This window comes from Equus przewalskii, chromosome 12 (genome assembly GCF_037783145.1).
Source record: "Equus przewalskii isolate Varuska chromosome 12, EquPr2, whole genome shotgun sequence".
Taxonomy (NCBI): Eukaryota; Metazoa; Chordata; class Mammalia; order Perissodactyla; family Equidae; genus Equus; species Equus przewalskii.
The window spans coordinates 38,265,528-38,279,018 of NC_091842.1; the positions used below are offsets into that span (position 1 = coordinate 38,265,528).

The window sequence follows — 13,491 nt, forward strand, 5'->3', positions numbered from 1 at the left end:
GAAGCGAGGAGAGAGGCATGGGAGGGACCCTCCCTCAGAGCCTCCGTCCGGGAGGACCCAGCCCTGCGGACACCCTCACTGCAGATTCCGGCCTCCAGTGTGAGAATAAGGTTCTGTTGTTTTAAGCCACATGGTTTGCAGCATTTTGTTTCAACAGCTCTAGGAAACCAACACACCCTCTTAACAGGTTGTTGTAGGAGCCAATAAATCTCCCCCTCATTTTTTTGCTTTGTTGATTCAGGCTGCATTCCTACCACCTTTAACCCCAAGAGTCTAGTGAACACGCTGCGATTACAGGCTTGGACCGCGCCAACTCCCCTTCCTTCCGTCAGGCAAAAATCAACAGTCAAGGGAGAGCCAGCCCCCAGAAAGGCTCCCCTTTGCGGAGTGCTCTTCTGAGCCAGGCTCGCTCTAAGCACTTCTCATCCATCATCCCTTGGAATGGGCGCTAGCAGGTGTATGCTAACGTCACCCCATCTTACTGACGAGGATCCAGGAGCAGGCAGGTCACATCACTGCCCCCCTCGTCTGCCCCCAACGCAGGGAGGGGGCCTGGGGAGGAAGAGCAAGCAACTCACGACTAAGCTGCACGCTCGTATTCAACAGAGCCGACGGTCAGGTCCGTGCTTGGGACCCTCCGTGCACGGTGGCCGTTCCTGTTGTGGGGCTTAGAGTCTAAAGGCAAAATCCACATGCTGCCTAAAATCAACCCCCGCGAGTCTTTAAATCTCTTAGAAAAGAACAGGATACATGGTTTTGTGAACGTGGGTGTACAGGGGTGGTTCTCAACTGGGGGTGACTGTGCCCCCCCAGGGGACAGTTGCGATGTCTGGAGCCATTTTTGGTTGTCACGATTGCAGGAGAAGAGCTCCTGGCATCTAGCGGGTGGAGGCTGGGGAGGCTGTTCGACCCTACAGAGCACAGGACGGCCCCCACAATAAATGTCAGGACAGGACGGCCTCAAATGTCAGCAGTGCGAGGACGAGCACCCTGCAGGCAGCCGGACACACAGCAGGTGTCGTGTCTACATGAGACAGAGAAGAATCAAAGGGAGGTAACCAGCGTTGCTAATTACACAAACCTATCTCCTCAGCCCCCTCCCCCAGCGCCGGAGGCTGGCAGCCATCACTCAACGTGTATCTGCTCCTCTAGCCCCAGCCCAGCACCCACCTTGCCTTTGTGGTTCTCCTGCAGCCACTGGCGAAGCTGGATCAGGCAGCTCTCCTGCACAGGCGTGAGGTGGCCCAGGCGCCTCTCGATGTAGTCCGCGTCCAGCTTGTCCCCTGGAGGAGAGGAAGGGCGTGCAGGACAAGAGATGCCGCCTCTCTTCACCACGTGGTCCACCTTTCTGGAACCCTTGCCTTCCTGGCTGCCTCGGATCTGAGACGGACTTCCAAGTGACACAGTGGCCCTTTCACCAAAACAGCATCTGCGTGGGCGCCACGTCCTCTGGTCTTTCTTTCCAACCTGTTTCTAAGGTGGTTCTGAAATCTTGTGCTGGGGCAAGCCTGGATTCACTGTGGCAGGTGATCTGTCCCCCGCTCACCCTCGGAAATCAAGATAATTTGTGCCCTCTGGAGCTGTCCCCCCTCTGAAGATTATTAGCAATATGAGCTCACGTCCACTGACAGGCTTGGTCTCTGTGAGTCCTACCAACACCCCTGTGAGGCGGACGTCCCTACTGTTCCCACTTTAGAGAAGACAGAACTGAGGCCGGGACAGGTTAAGTAACTCAAGCAAGTAAATGCATGCTGTGTGCCCAGCACAGAGGAGGTGGCCAGTAAATACCAGCTCCTCTTGCCCTCCCGCCTCCCCAGTCTCCTCGTGAGGTGTGAGGCTTTTGGGAGATAGAGCCCGGACCCAAAATACAGCCCGGGAGCTGCACGGATCGCTCCCACCCTTCAATGCCCTCTCACACAATGTGGCTGTCTGGGGTCAGCATGCGCCGCCATTTAGAGACTAGGCTCCAACCTGGGGTCCTGCTGCCCACTCTTAGCTGTCGCAGGGGGCCGGTGCTGGCAAGGTGGGGCCTCTGGGCAGTGGGTGGAGACGTTCCACAAAAAACAGCCCCCATGGGCATAGCCCATCCCTTGTGTGCAGATGGCACAATAAGAAAGCGGATGAAATGTCTGCACATCCAGCAGCAAGACCCAGTGGTTCCCTCAAAAAAAAAAAAAAAGCCCAGGGCTGGTGGTCACGGGAACTGTGCCAGGAGGCATCTGGGTAAACAGAGGCTGGAGGAATGCTGTGGGAGGACTGTCCAGACGCTGCAACAGCTCTGAGTGGTCAGAAGGGGAGATGCTGAAGACAGGGAAGGGGCGAGGAGGGGAGGAGGGAGAGACCACGAGGGAGGCAGGAGAGACCAGTATCCTTCCGGCCTCCAGGCGGTTCTGAAGGCCCCTTTCTCCTTCCGAGCACAAAGGCTCAGTGATTCAGAACCGAGAGGAAGGGGCATGACTGTGCCTCCCGCCAGCCATCCTGAGTACCAGCCCTGCTGTTGGACAGCCCAGACGGAGAAGGAAGGAAAGGCCTGGTGCAAAATGAGGCACAGGGCATGACCCGCCGAGTGTGTGCACAGGAAGAGGCAGAAGAAGTTTTAATTTTTTTACTATTTTAAAGTGCACATAAAACAGTAGCCAGCTAGTACACACAGTGGGTGCAGAATAAATATTTGTTGAACAAATGAATTTTGTTCTCCCTAAACCCTGTCCCCGATGTATTTTTGGTTACATGGCATATCTCCAAGTTGGGCAAACCCTTACACTTCAGTGACCCCAAAGGGAATACTGAATCATTGTGAGTGCAAGTACACATGGTTAAAACCGAATTCATGGGGTACGTGCAGTTTTGTATCCTAGGTTTTTTTTTCTCTAATAGCATATCATGAACGTTTTCCATGTCAGTATAAGTCTGAAATATGCCAAAGGGCTCATTGCCTTAATATGCAAAGAGCTCTCACAAACCAATAAGAAATAGATGGGTAAACAGAAAAATGGACAAAGAATAAGAACAGGGATTCACAAAGGAAAAGAGTCACTAAATATGAAAAAATAGTACTTGACCTCACTCCTAAGGAAAGACGTGATCGCTCATCTCCCAGTGGTCACTCTTTGCCTTTCCAAAGTTTGAAATGTTTAATAAGAATGTCGTGGGGAGCCAGGGTAAAGTCAGGAACAGACACAGCCACACCCTTTTGGGGGAACATTGATTAGGACAACCTCTTTGCAGGCCTAATGGGTAAATCTACCAAAATTTTAGTGGCATATAACCATTGACCCAGCAATTCCACTTTTAAAACTGTATGCTACATATATACTCATAGAAATATTTTTTAAAAACCTAAGTACAAAGATGTAACACATTCTTTGTATTTAAAAAAAAATGAAACAACCTAAACATTCCTTAATAGGGGACTAGCTAAATAAACTAATTAAAAATGATGGATAATCAATAAAAGTTTATTAATAAAAAAGTTATGGAGGGGCCAGACCCGTGGCCTGGTGGGTAAGTTCAGCATGCTCCACTTTGGCAGCCCAGGTTCAGTTCCTGGGCACGAAACTACCCCACTCGTCAGTGGCCATGCTGTGGCAGCGGCCCACAAACAAAATAGAGGAATATTGGCACAGATGTTAGCTTAGGGCGAATCTTCCTCAGCAAAATAAAAAATAAAAAGTTACAGAGCAACCACACCACGAAATACTGCCAAGTAGTCAGACACACACACCGACAGAGAAAGCTGTTCAAGCAACATTAGTAAGTGAATAAAAGCAAAATATCAGGATGTACGACAGGCTCTCAGTCGTTCAATGTAAGTTATACACGTGTGTACACACATATGTACATAAGTGTGCACATACGTGTTATGTACGTATACGTGCCCGGACAGTTTCAGGAAATATAAACACAAGACCACTGCTGCCTCTAGGGAGAAGAAAGAGTCTGAGTTCCCACTTCACATCTTCCCAGCAGTTTGATTTTTTTTTCCTGCCATGATCATGCATTACTCATATCATTAAAAATAGTAATAAAACCAGAGGAAAGGGCAGCCCCGAGGCACCAGAGCAGGTCAATTCCTGAGCTAGAAATAAACCAGTTCCGGCTCTCGGCCCGAGTGTAGAGAGGGAGGAAGCCGAGTCCTCCCAGGACCATGCCCGTCCCCAAGGGACCTGCAGCAACTCTCCCCCCACGGAGCCAGCGGACCCGATGCAGCCTTCCTAGGACTGCGGGGGCCCCGAGGGCGCAGACCAGGCCAGCCTCCGCCGCAGCGACCTACCGTCCAGACCGACCGTCTCCGGAGCGGGGGTGGGGGGGTTGCTGGGCCCACCAACCTCCAGGGAGCCGGGATCCCTGGGCCCAGCCTGGGCACGACCGTCCTCCTCTCGGACGGGGGCAGGTGTCCACCGGGGGATGTGAGAGATGCCCTGGGAGACGAGCTCGTGCAGGTAATGCTCGATCACCTCCTTCCCCTGGAAGACAGGGAGACCCGTGTCACATCAGCGCCGGGGCAGGACAGCGGGGTAACCATGCCAGCCTGGGCGTCCCCCCGCCCCGGCTCCAGTCCCAGCCCTGACTCGTGGCTGCCGAACAGCTGACATGTGGCCGGTCTGAATGGAGACGTGTGCGAGTGTCAAACAGACAGCGACTTCCAAGACTTAGTACGAAACAAAGAACATAACGCAGCTCATGGAGAAGCTCTATACTGACAGCACGTGGGATAAAAGATGTGATCAAAATTAATGTCGCCTGCTTCACTACACGAACAGGCCTCTACTCAAGGATGGGTCTGAGATCTTTAAACAGAAAGAAGCACCACACGACGTCCCTCCTCTGCCCAGAGAGATCACCACACAAGCCCGGGAGCATCAAGAGAAGGATTACGGGGCCCCCATGAAGGGCAGGTGCTCTCCATCCATTATCTCACGTGACATGCTCATCGTTAGAGCCCTCGGTCTACAGGGAGAGACTGAGGCCGACGTCACACGGGGTGTCAGGGGGCTTGAACCGGGCCCAGTGGGCTCTGAGGCTTGTGCGCCTTCCCCTCCGTGACCGACAGAGCCGGCCCCTCACCCTCTTGACGTTGGCCGTGTACTGCTTCATGGCGATCTTCTCCAAGGCGCTCTCAAACCCAAAGAAGGAGCGGATGTCGAGCGAGGCCGACTGCTCAAAGCATGTCCAGTCTTCGTTCTCGGGGTGGACCTGAGAGCCAGCAGGGGCAACGAGATGGGCTCAGGGTGGGGGACGTCCTGCCCTCCCCCGGGGCTCTCTTGTGACCTGGGCCCGGCCAGAGCCTGCAGTGGACAGCACATCACACCCGGCCACACCCGAGGGGGCAGTGGTACCAAGGGGCCCTGCGAGGGAACAAAGGCTAATTGTTAGAGAGCAGAGCTCCTTCCAAGGAGAAATGGGGTTGACCCCTGCGCTCCTGTCCCTTAGAGATTATATGTAGGGGCTGGCCCAGTGGCGCAGCAGTTAAGGTCACACGTTCCACTTTGGCAGCGCAGGGTTCGCCAGTTCGGATCCCGTGGGGACATGCCACCACTTGTCAAGCCATGCTGTGGTAGGCGTCCCACATATAAAGTAGAGGAAGATGGGCACGGATGTTAGCTCAGGGCCAGTCTTCCTCAGCAAAAAGAGGAGGATTGGCAGCAGATGTTAGCTCAGAGCTAATCTTCCTCAAAAAAAAAAAAGATACTGTATGCATATAATGATGTATATAAATAATATGCATATATTTAATATAACATGTAACATTAATAGAATATATAATTATACATAAATACTATACATTCTAGATATATATTTTTTAAATATTTACTATATATTAGGTATTTATATATAATAATATATATTTATTGTAAATAAATACTTATACATATGGAAGGAAAGACAAACTTTGCTGACAGAGCCACTAGGCAGACCCAAGCTTAGTGACGCTCAAACTTCCATGAGCAGAAGCATTCCAGGGAGTCCATTAACTATGCAGGTGCCTGGGCGGAACAGGTCCAGGCTGGGGCCCGGGAATCTGCATTTCACCAGCAGCTGTGGTGATGCTGATGCAGCTGCTGGCGGAACTCGATCTGAGAGACACTACACTAAAAGGGATTTACAAAAAACTACATGCAAGGTAAACATCCCGGGCCTGGTTCCCAGGAGGCCCCAAGGGGTGGAGGTGTGGAAAGAAAAAGTGATGGGCATTTACTGGATGCCTGCTGTATACGAGGCACCATGCTAAGTGCTGGGGACCAGATAGATGAGCAAGGCAAGGTCCCCCCCTGGTGGGGCTGGGCGAAGACACACGAGAAACATCTCTAATGGGCCGTGGTTGCTATACTGGAGTTATCATGATGAGGACCTAGCACAGGCCAAGGGGCTTTACCGACATGACCCCATGTACTCGGGCCAGCACCCGATGAGGCAGGTGCTGCTGACATCCCCGTTTCACAGATATGGAACAGTGTCCCAGAGAGGGGAAGCAACTTGCCCAACGTCACTCAGCAAGAAAGTGGCAGAGCTGGGTTCCCTCCCAGCCAATGCCTCCAGACTCCTCGCTCCAGCCCCCAGGGTCAGCAGGACCTTGTGGCCCCCATTCTCAGACCCGGTTCAGCCACCTCAGGGTCTTCACACATGCTGTTCCCTCCCTCAGAACTCTGTTCCCAGCTCTCTCAGCCTTCAGGTCTCAGCTTCAGTGTCAGAGACGCCCTAAGACACTGTTACCTAAGACAGTGTCCTCCTTTGATTTCAGGTGACTCCATCTCCTGGATCCCTTCTTAGCACCTGTGACAAAGTTGTAAGTATACACTGATTTGTGGTTTTTTCATCTGCATCTCCCACTCGAATGGAAGCTCTGTGAGTGCAACAGTCAGGCAGACTGTTCCACCCCGGGGTGCCCGGCACTCAGCGGGGTCCCCGGCACATGGTAGGTGCTCAGTCAGTATGTACTGGAGAACCATAATTATCATTACTCATATTCAAAGGTAACACACACAGGACGCAGCACGTGCCAGGCACTAAGAGGTGTGGATAATTCACTTAATCCTCGCCATACCCTGGGTGGTAGGAATGATCATCAACCCCATTTTGCAGATGAAGAAACTGAGGCAGAGCTTCACGAAGGAAAGAAGGAAGGAAGGAGAGAGAGGGGAGGGAGAGGCAGAGTTGCTAGGTTTAGCCAATAAAATGCAAGACGCCCAGTCACATCTGAACTCAGAGAAACAAAGAACGTCTTAGTATGAACGTCCCAAGCAGTATTTGAGACGACTTAAACTAAAAGAAAACTAAGTATCAGGTGTGTGTCTGAACTGCAGGTGTAAGGGGTCCTCCTACATCTTACCCACAAGGCCCTGGGCGGGAGGGACGGTCCAGCCCCCCGGGGGGCGGGGTCTCACCGTGTAGCTGCAGTTCTCGCGGACCACCACGCGGCTGGCGAAGGTCTCGTTATGCGCATCGATGAGGAGCGTCCTTTCCCTCCAGTTCAACACGTTTCTCTGCACGAAGACTACGTGCTCCACGCCGGCGATCTGCAAAGGCAGGGGCAGCGGGGCGTGCAGGACGTAGAGGGGAGCCGGGGTGACGCACATCCCTAGGGACGGCCCGGCCACCCCAAGACCCTGGGCATCCCCAGTGCCCCTCCCCCCCCCCAGCGCCTGCCTACCAGCCAGGCCTGGATCCCCGGACCCTGCCCCACTCCCACCCCTGGCCCGCAGGACCCCCGACTCCCGCCCCACCGCCAGCCCACCAACCCCAGCCCGGAGCACCGATTCCATCCGAGCCCAGGACCCCTGCTTGGTCCTAGTACCCCGACACCACCCAGTTCCAGCCCAGCCTCCTGGACCCAGGTGGGCCCACCAACCCAGACCCCGCCGCCCTCCACCCCTGAGCCCCCCTCCTGGCACCGACACACACACACACTCTAGCTCCACCTCCTAGGCCCGCCCCCTGGCCCCCGGATCCCCGCCACCCACCCCCCCCAGGCGCCCACCTTGCGCAGCAGCCGCGGGGCCTCCACGCGCAGCCGGCAGCTCCGCTCCACCACGTGCACCGCGCCGTCGGCGCTGCGGGCCTCGCGCAGCACCTGGCTGCCCAGCAGCACCGGGATCTCCGGGCAGGTGGGGAAGCGCCTCTCGTAGGCCTGGGGGCAGAGCGCCAGTGAGCCTGGCCGAGGGCCCCCCCCCCCAACCCAGCCCAGCACGACCCCCGGCCCGCCCCGCCCTAGCCGGGCTGTTGTCTCCTCGTGGGCCGCGTGGAGCGCGCAGACAGGCATTGGGGCGCGGACAGCACGGTGACCAGACGCCCATCACTTCTACACCTGCTGTAAGCAGGCGGACGTGCAGAAGTGCGTGAGCGAGGACTGGGAAAATCACAAATTCGAGTTGTCACCCTCAGAAGGAAGAGTGGGGCATTTTAAAACAAGGCATCTTTCAGGGGGAAAAAATTTTAACAAAATCCAACACTCCTTCCTGATAAAAACACTCAACAATCTAGGAATAGAAGGGCGCTCTTCCAGCCTGATAAAGGGCGTCTACAAAAACCCACAGCTAGCATCACACCCAGCGGTGACACTGCGAACGCTTGGTCCCGAGGGTCGGGAACGAGGCAGGGCTGTCTGCCCAGGCCCCTCCATCCGGGCAGGGCGGTTAGGCAGGAAAAGGAGGAAAAGGCATCCAGATGGGAGGACGGGAGGATGGGAGGCTGTGCCCGGGGCCGGCCGAGCCGGGGTCTGGGCCGCCGGGGGCAGTGCCAGCATCCGTGGCTGACGCTGTTCCAGCGAGGTCGGCCCCCAGTGCCTGTCACGGCCCACGTGCCGGAATCAGGATCAAACCGAGCTCCGAAAATAGCGCGGGCATCTGAGGACACACGCCTCCCCCCGCCCCCCGGCACCGAGAGGAGAGGCGGCACCCACGCCGCTCTGAGGGCAGGGGTGGGGGAGGGGGCGAGGAGGACATGGAAATGTGCCGGGCGCCCTGGATGTCACCCCAGGCCCCGCAAGGCCAGCCCAGCGCGTCCTCAGCCAGGGTCAGGAGGACAGGGCGGCCTCCTGCCATATGTCGAGGCTGGTTGCTTTGTACAAACACACCAGTGTTATAATAAGGAGCCCTTGTCCTCCAGGGGAGAGTGCACGGTGGGACTCCCAAGTCTCTGCTACTTTCTCACTGGGTGACCTTGGGCAAGTTCCTTGCCCTCTCTGAGCTTTCGTTTCCTCATCTGTAAAATGGGGTGGCGGTGAGGATGTCGCCAGATTGTGTCGCAGAGCAGTTAGCATGCACCAAGCCTTGACTCTGCTCCTCCATTTAATCTTCTGAATGGCATCCTCATTTCACAAATAAGGAAACTGGAGCCCAGAGAGGCTAAGTGACTTACTCAAGGTCACACAGCACAAAATGGTGAGCCTGGATTTGAATCCCAGGCCGGCCCAGCCCCCGCTCCCTCAGGAACCCCTTGCTCAGCAGCCAGGCTTGTTCTCCTGAGCAGCTCGGAAACCAGAGCCAGGCATTGCCCTCTGGGGCTGTGTGGTCACAATTTCTCCTTTCTCCACCCTCAGCCCTTCCACTCCTGCCAGGCAGTGGCCACACCTTGTTCTGCACACTCCTTACTGTGGCCCCCCCAGGCCCTGGGTGGTCTGTCCCAGCAGCTCCCTCCCAGCCAGCCTCCTGCCCTCTGCTCCAGCAAGGCCAGCCTTGCTGTTTCTAGAACACTCTGTCAGGGGTTGAGCTGTGTCCCCCCACCCCCAACAAAATTCATCTGCGGAAGTCCCAACCTCCAGTCCCTCTGTGTGTGACCTTATTTGTAAAGAGGGTCGCTGCAGATGTAATTAACGAAGATGAAGTCACCCTAGAGTTGTGGGGCCCCGGATGCAATATGACTGGCGTTTGACCCCAGACATGCACACGGGGAGAAGGCCATGTGAAGGTGGAGGCACAGATCGGGGTGAGTCCTCTACAAGCCAAGGGACACCAAGGATTACGGGCGACGCCAGAAGAGGCGTGGAATGGATTCTCGCCAACAGCCCTGCAAAGGAACCAACTCTGCCGACACCTCGATCTCAGACTTCTAGCCTCCAGAATTGTGAGATAAAAAAATTCCTGCTGTTTAAGCCAGTTTGTGGTACTTGGTTAGGTCAGTCACAGGAAACACCCACCAATCTTGTTCCTGCCCCAGGGCCTTTGCACCTGCTGTTCCTTCTACTTGGAACACTAATCGGTTCACTTGACAGTGAAGGGGGAGGGAGGCCTGAGTTCCTGGGGTTTCCCACAGGGGTAGGAGACCCGGATCCAGGCTGAGGGGACACAAATCTTCAGGGACTCATCATCCGTGCTGGTGCCTCTTCCCGGGACATCCTCCCCTCCTTCTCCCCTGCAAGGCTGCCTCCTCCCACCTGCTCTGTCCTTTTAGCCTGCTCATTTTCCTGGTGGTACTTAATGCACCTTTTAACCATGTACTTGCTTGCATGCGACGTGCGGAAGGCCTGGGCTGCGAAGGACGACTGCGTGCCTTCCCGCAGCACTGACCTTGTTCCTGCATCCATCTCAGTTCTTGGGCCCTCACCCACTAGGGCCTGAGAGAAATGCGAACAAGCAAAGAAAGAAAGAATCTAAATTGGCCAAAGGGCCAAATAGCACCAAGAAAGGTGTCCAGGGAGGAGGATGACAGGCCGTGGGCTCAGCGCACGATGCCAGCCAACGGCAGTGGCTTCACCGGGCCGACTTCCTGCCATAACAAACCTCCTGTTAGAGGAGCCCCGTCTGGAGCCCCCAGATAAGGCGGGGGGGGGGCTGGTCAGCAGCAGGCGGGCGCTTGGGCACGACTTCCCCTGACTGTGAAGGGAGCCACTGCCTTCCTCGGGCAGCCTGCGGCTGCTCCAGCCATGGAGCCACCCCAGGCATCGGGGTGCGCCTGGAGCTCAGGTTCCATCTGGAAGGCAAGGACCCCAAATTAAGGCGTGCAGCCCAGGGCCAGCTCTCCAGTGTCCAAGGGCTGCCGGTGGAGAGTCCCTGGGGTGGTGAGGTCTATCGTCGGACACTGTTGTCACTGACGTTCACGGAGCACTGACTTGTCACATCGCCCTTGTGAGAGGCATAAACTGAGAGGAAGCAAGTAGTGTATTTGGGGTCTCAAGAATTGCAATTCGGGGAGCCGAGATTCAGGCAGAAACCCAAAATGTGTCCCGCTAGGGAGTAAAAGTCAGGGGCTTTTCGAGGCAAAGGAGAGAGTTTGCATTACGAAGAGCTTTAACTGGAGTTGGAGGCAGAGGGTTAGTCTTGGCCAAACATTGACTGACTGTCGATTCCGTCTTCAGAAAGTCCACCGTCCTCCGTCTTTGTGATGGTGTCCGTTCTCCTGCTGACTTCTCAAACAATTACTTGTGAAACAATTCCCGTTTGGGTCCAGTCCAAAGGTTCAGGAGAGCAAAGCAGCTGAAAGGGAGTGCCGGTTCCGTTTAAAATGGCTCCACTATCGTCAATCTTGACGCCCTGAGGAGATGGCAGCTAGATTTCCCCATTTTACAGATGAGCAAGCTGAGGCTCGGGAAGGCATTACAAGGCCAGGGGGTGGGGGGTTGGAGTGCAGGCCCGTCAGACCCAGGCCCCAGCCCTGAAGTACCCGGTCCTGCCTCTCAGGGAACTTTGGCTTCATCACAAGTGTCGGCGTTTGGAAATGCTGAGTCACGAGGACCTAAAACCCATGAATCAGGGGCCCCTTTGCCTCTGGCAGGTCACAGGGTTTTACGGGACCAAACAGTTCCAGGGCCCTCCCTGTGGGCGCCTGTCCCCACAGTTCAGGCCTGAGCTGCTCCCCCTTGAACTGACACGTGGTTAGGCCCCCTCAGGGATGCAAGGTAGCAGAAGGATTTGGTTACAGCCCTTCTGCCAGGTGGCGGGAGAGGGACACCCCAGCCCTTCAGCTCAGAAAGGGAGCTGATCCCAGGCCCAGAACCCACGCATGCAGGGATGCGGCTGGGGCAGGCAGGGGCCAATGGGAACAGCCCCGGAATGCCTCCCATGGGCCCCCATCCTGCAAAATGCCACGCTGACACTTCACACGTGGACACGGGAGGCTGGATGCCTAGCCAGACGTGCCCACCTCCAGGCCGGGCACCCTGAGCACAGCACGTCCCTTGTCCCTTCAGCTCATCTGTAAGTGGAGTCATCGCAGAGCTTGCCCACAAGCGCTCGGTTCTGTGTCCCTCCTTCGTGCGTCACAGTTGCTGAAGTGGGAAGTCCTCGGTCCCCTGGCACCCGGCTTGTCACCTCTGAATCCCTCGGTGCTTTGCAAAAGGCCCAGCACATAGTCCACACGCAACAGACATTTGCATGACGAACAAGCGAATGAGCGCCGAGCTAGCCGCTCAGGGTGTGGACTCCGGGCCTGGGTTCAAATCTCTGCTCGGCCTCCTACCAGCTGCCTGACCTTGACATCATCAGGCTCTCGGCTCCTTCATTCATTCATTTGCTAAGAGGAGAATAAGAAAAGTGGCGACCTTGCTGAATGGCGGGGCGAATAAAGGAGCAGGGTTTTTGGAAAGTGCTTAGAACAGTGCCTGGCACACGGTTTGTTCTCCATCAGCATTTGTTAAGTAAATTTAAATTTTAAAAAAGAGTGAGATTCTATAAAGTACAGAAAAGCTATTTCTGCTACTCACTTGACAGCTGCTCCCTCCCGCCCGCCCTCCCTCCTTCCTTCCTGCTCTTCCTCCTGCAAATTCAGAGGGAGCTGCTCACCCAAAACCTCCCAGCGCAACTATGCCAAGACTATCCAGACCTCACCAACGGACCCCGGCCCAGGGCCTCGCCCTCCTTCTCCACGTGCAGGCCGGATTTGGGGCGCTGCCCGCCATGCGACCACTGCACGAGGCGCACTCCTCCCCTCCCACAGTCCTCAGGAGCCTTCCGTGACGACCCCCCTCTCTCCCTGCCAGCCTGGGAGACCCCAGGACAGACAGGCATCAATCCTTTTTTAATTGAGGTATAATTCTCACACCATAAAATGCATCCTTTTAAACTGCACAATTCAGTGGCTTTTAGTACATTCACAAAGTTGTGCAACTATCAACACTAATTCCAGAACATTTCATCACCCCAAAAAGAGACCCCACACCCAGGGTCAGCCTGGTGGCAGAGTGGTTAAGTTCACACACTCTGCTTTGGCGGCCTGGGGTTCGTGGGTTCGGATCCTGGGCATGGACCTACACACTGCTCATCAAGCCATGCTGTGGCAGGGTCCCTCATGGAAGAACTAGAAGGACTTACAAGTAGGATGTACAACTGTGTACTGGGGCTTTGGGGAGAAAAAAAAAAAAAGAGGAAGATTGGCAACAGATGTTAGCTTGGGACCAATCTTCCTCACCAAAAAAAAAAAAAAAAAGGAACCCTCAGACCCATTAGCAGTCACTTCTCATCCCCCCGATCCCAGCCCTAGGCAACCGCTAATCTACTTTCTATCTCTATGGATTTGCTTTTTCTGGGCATTTCGTGTAATTGGAATCAGGCAACATGT

The 13,491-nt window shown here is 55.2% G+C and overlaps 1 protein-coding gene across 1 annotated transcript in view; it reads right to left on the reverse strand.

Annotated features, from left to right (window-relative positions):
* Nucleotides 1–13,491, reverse strand: part of SEC14L5 (SEC14 like lipid binding 5) — a 39,924-nt gene that overhangs the window by 16,362 nt on the left and 10,071 nt on the right. Inside the window, exons 3-7 of the mRNA XM_070566878.1 lie at nt 7,979–8,128; nt 7,386–7,517; nt 5,068–5,196; nt 4,274–4,466; nt 1,171–1,283 (exon numbers count right to left, since the gene is read on the reverse strand). Coding sequence (XP_070422979.1) covers nt 1,171–1,283; nt 4,274–4,466; nt 5,068–5,196; nt 7,386–7,517; nt 7,979–8,128 — 717 coding nt within the window. The remainder of the gene's footprint in view (nt 1–1,170; nt 1,284–4,273; nt 4,467–5,067; nt 5,197–7,385; nt 7,518–7,978; nt 8,129–13,491) is intronic.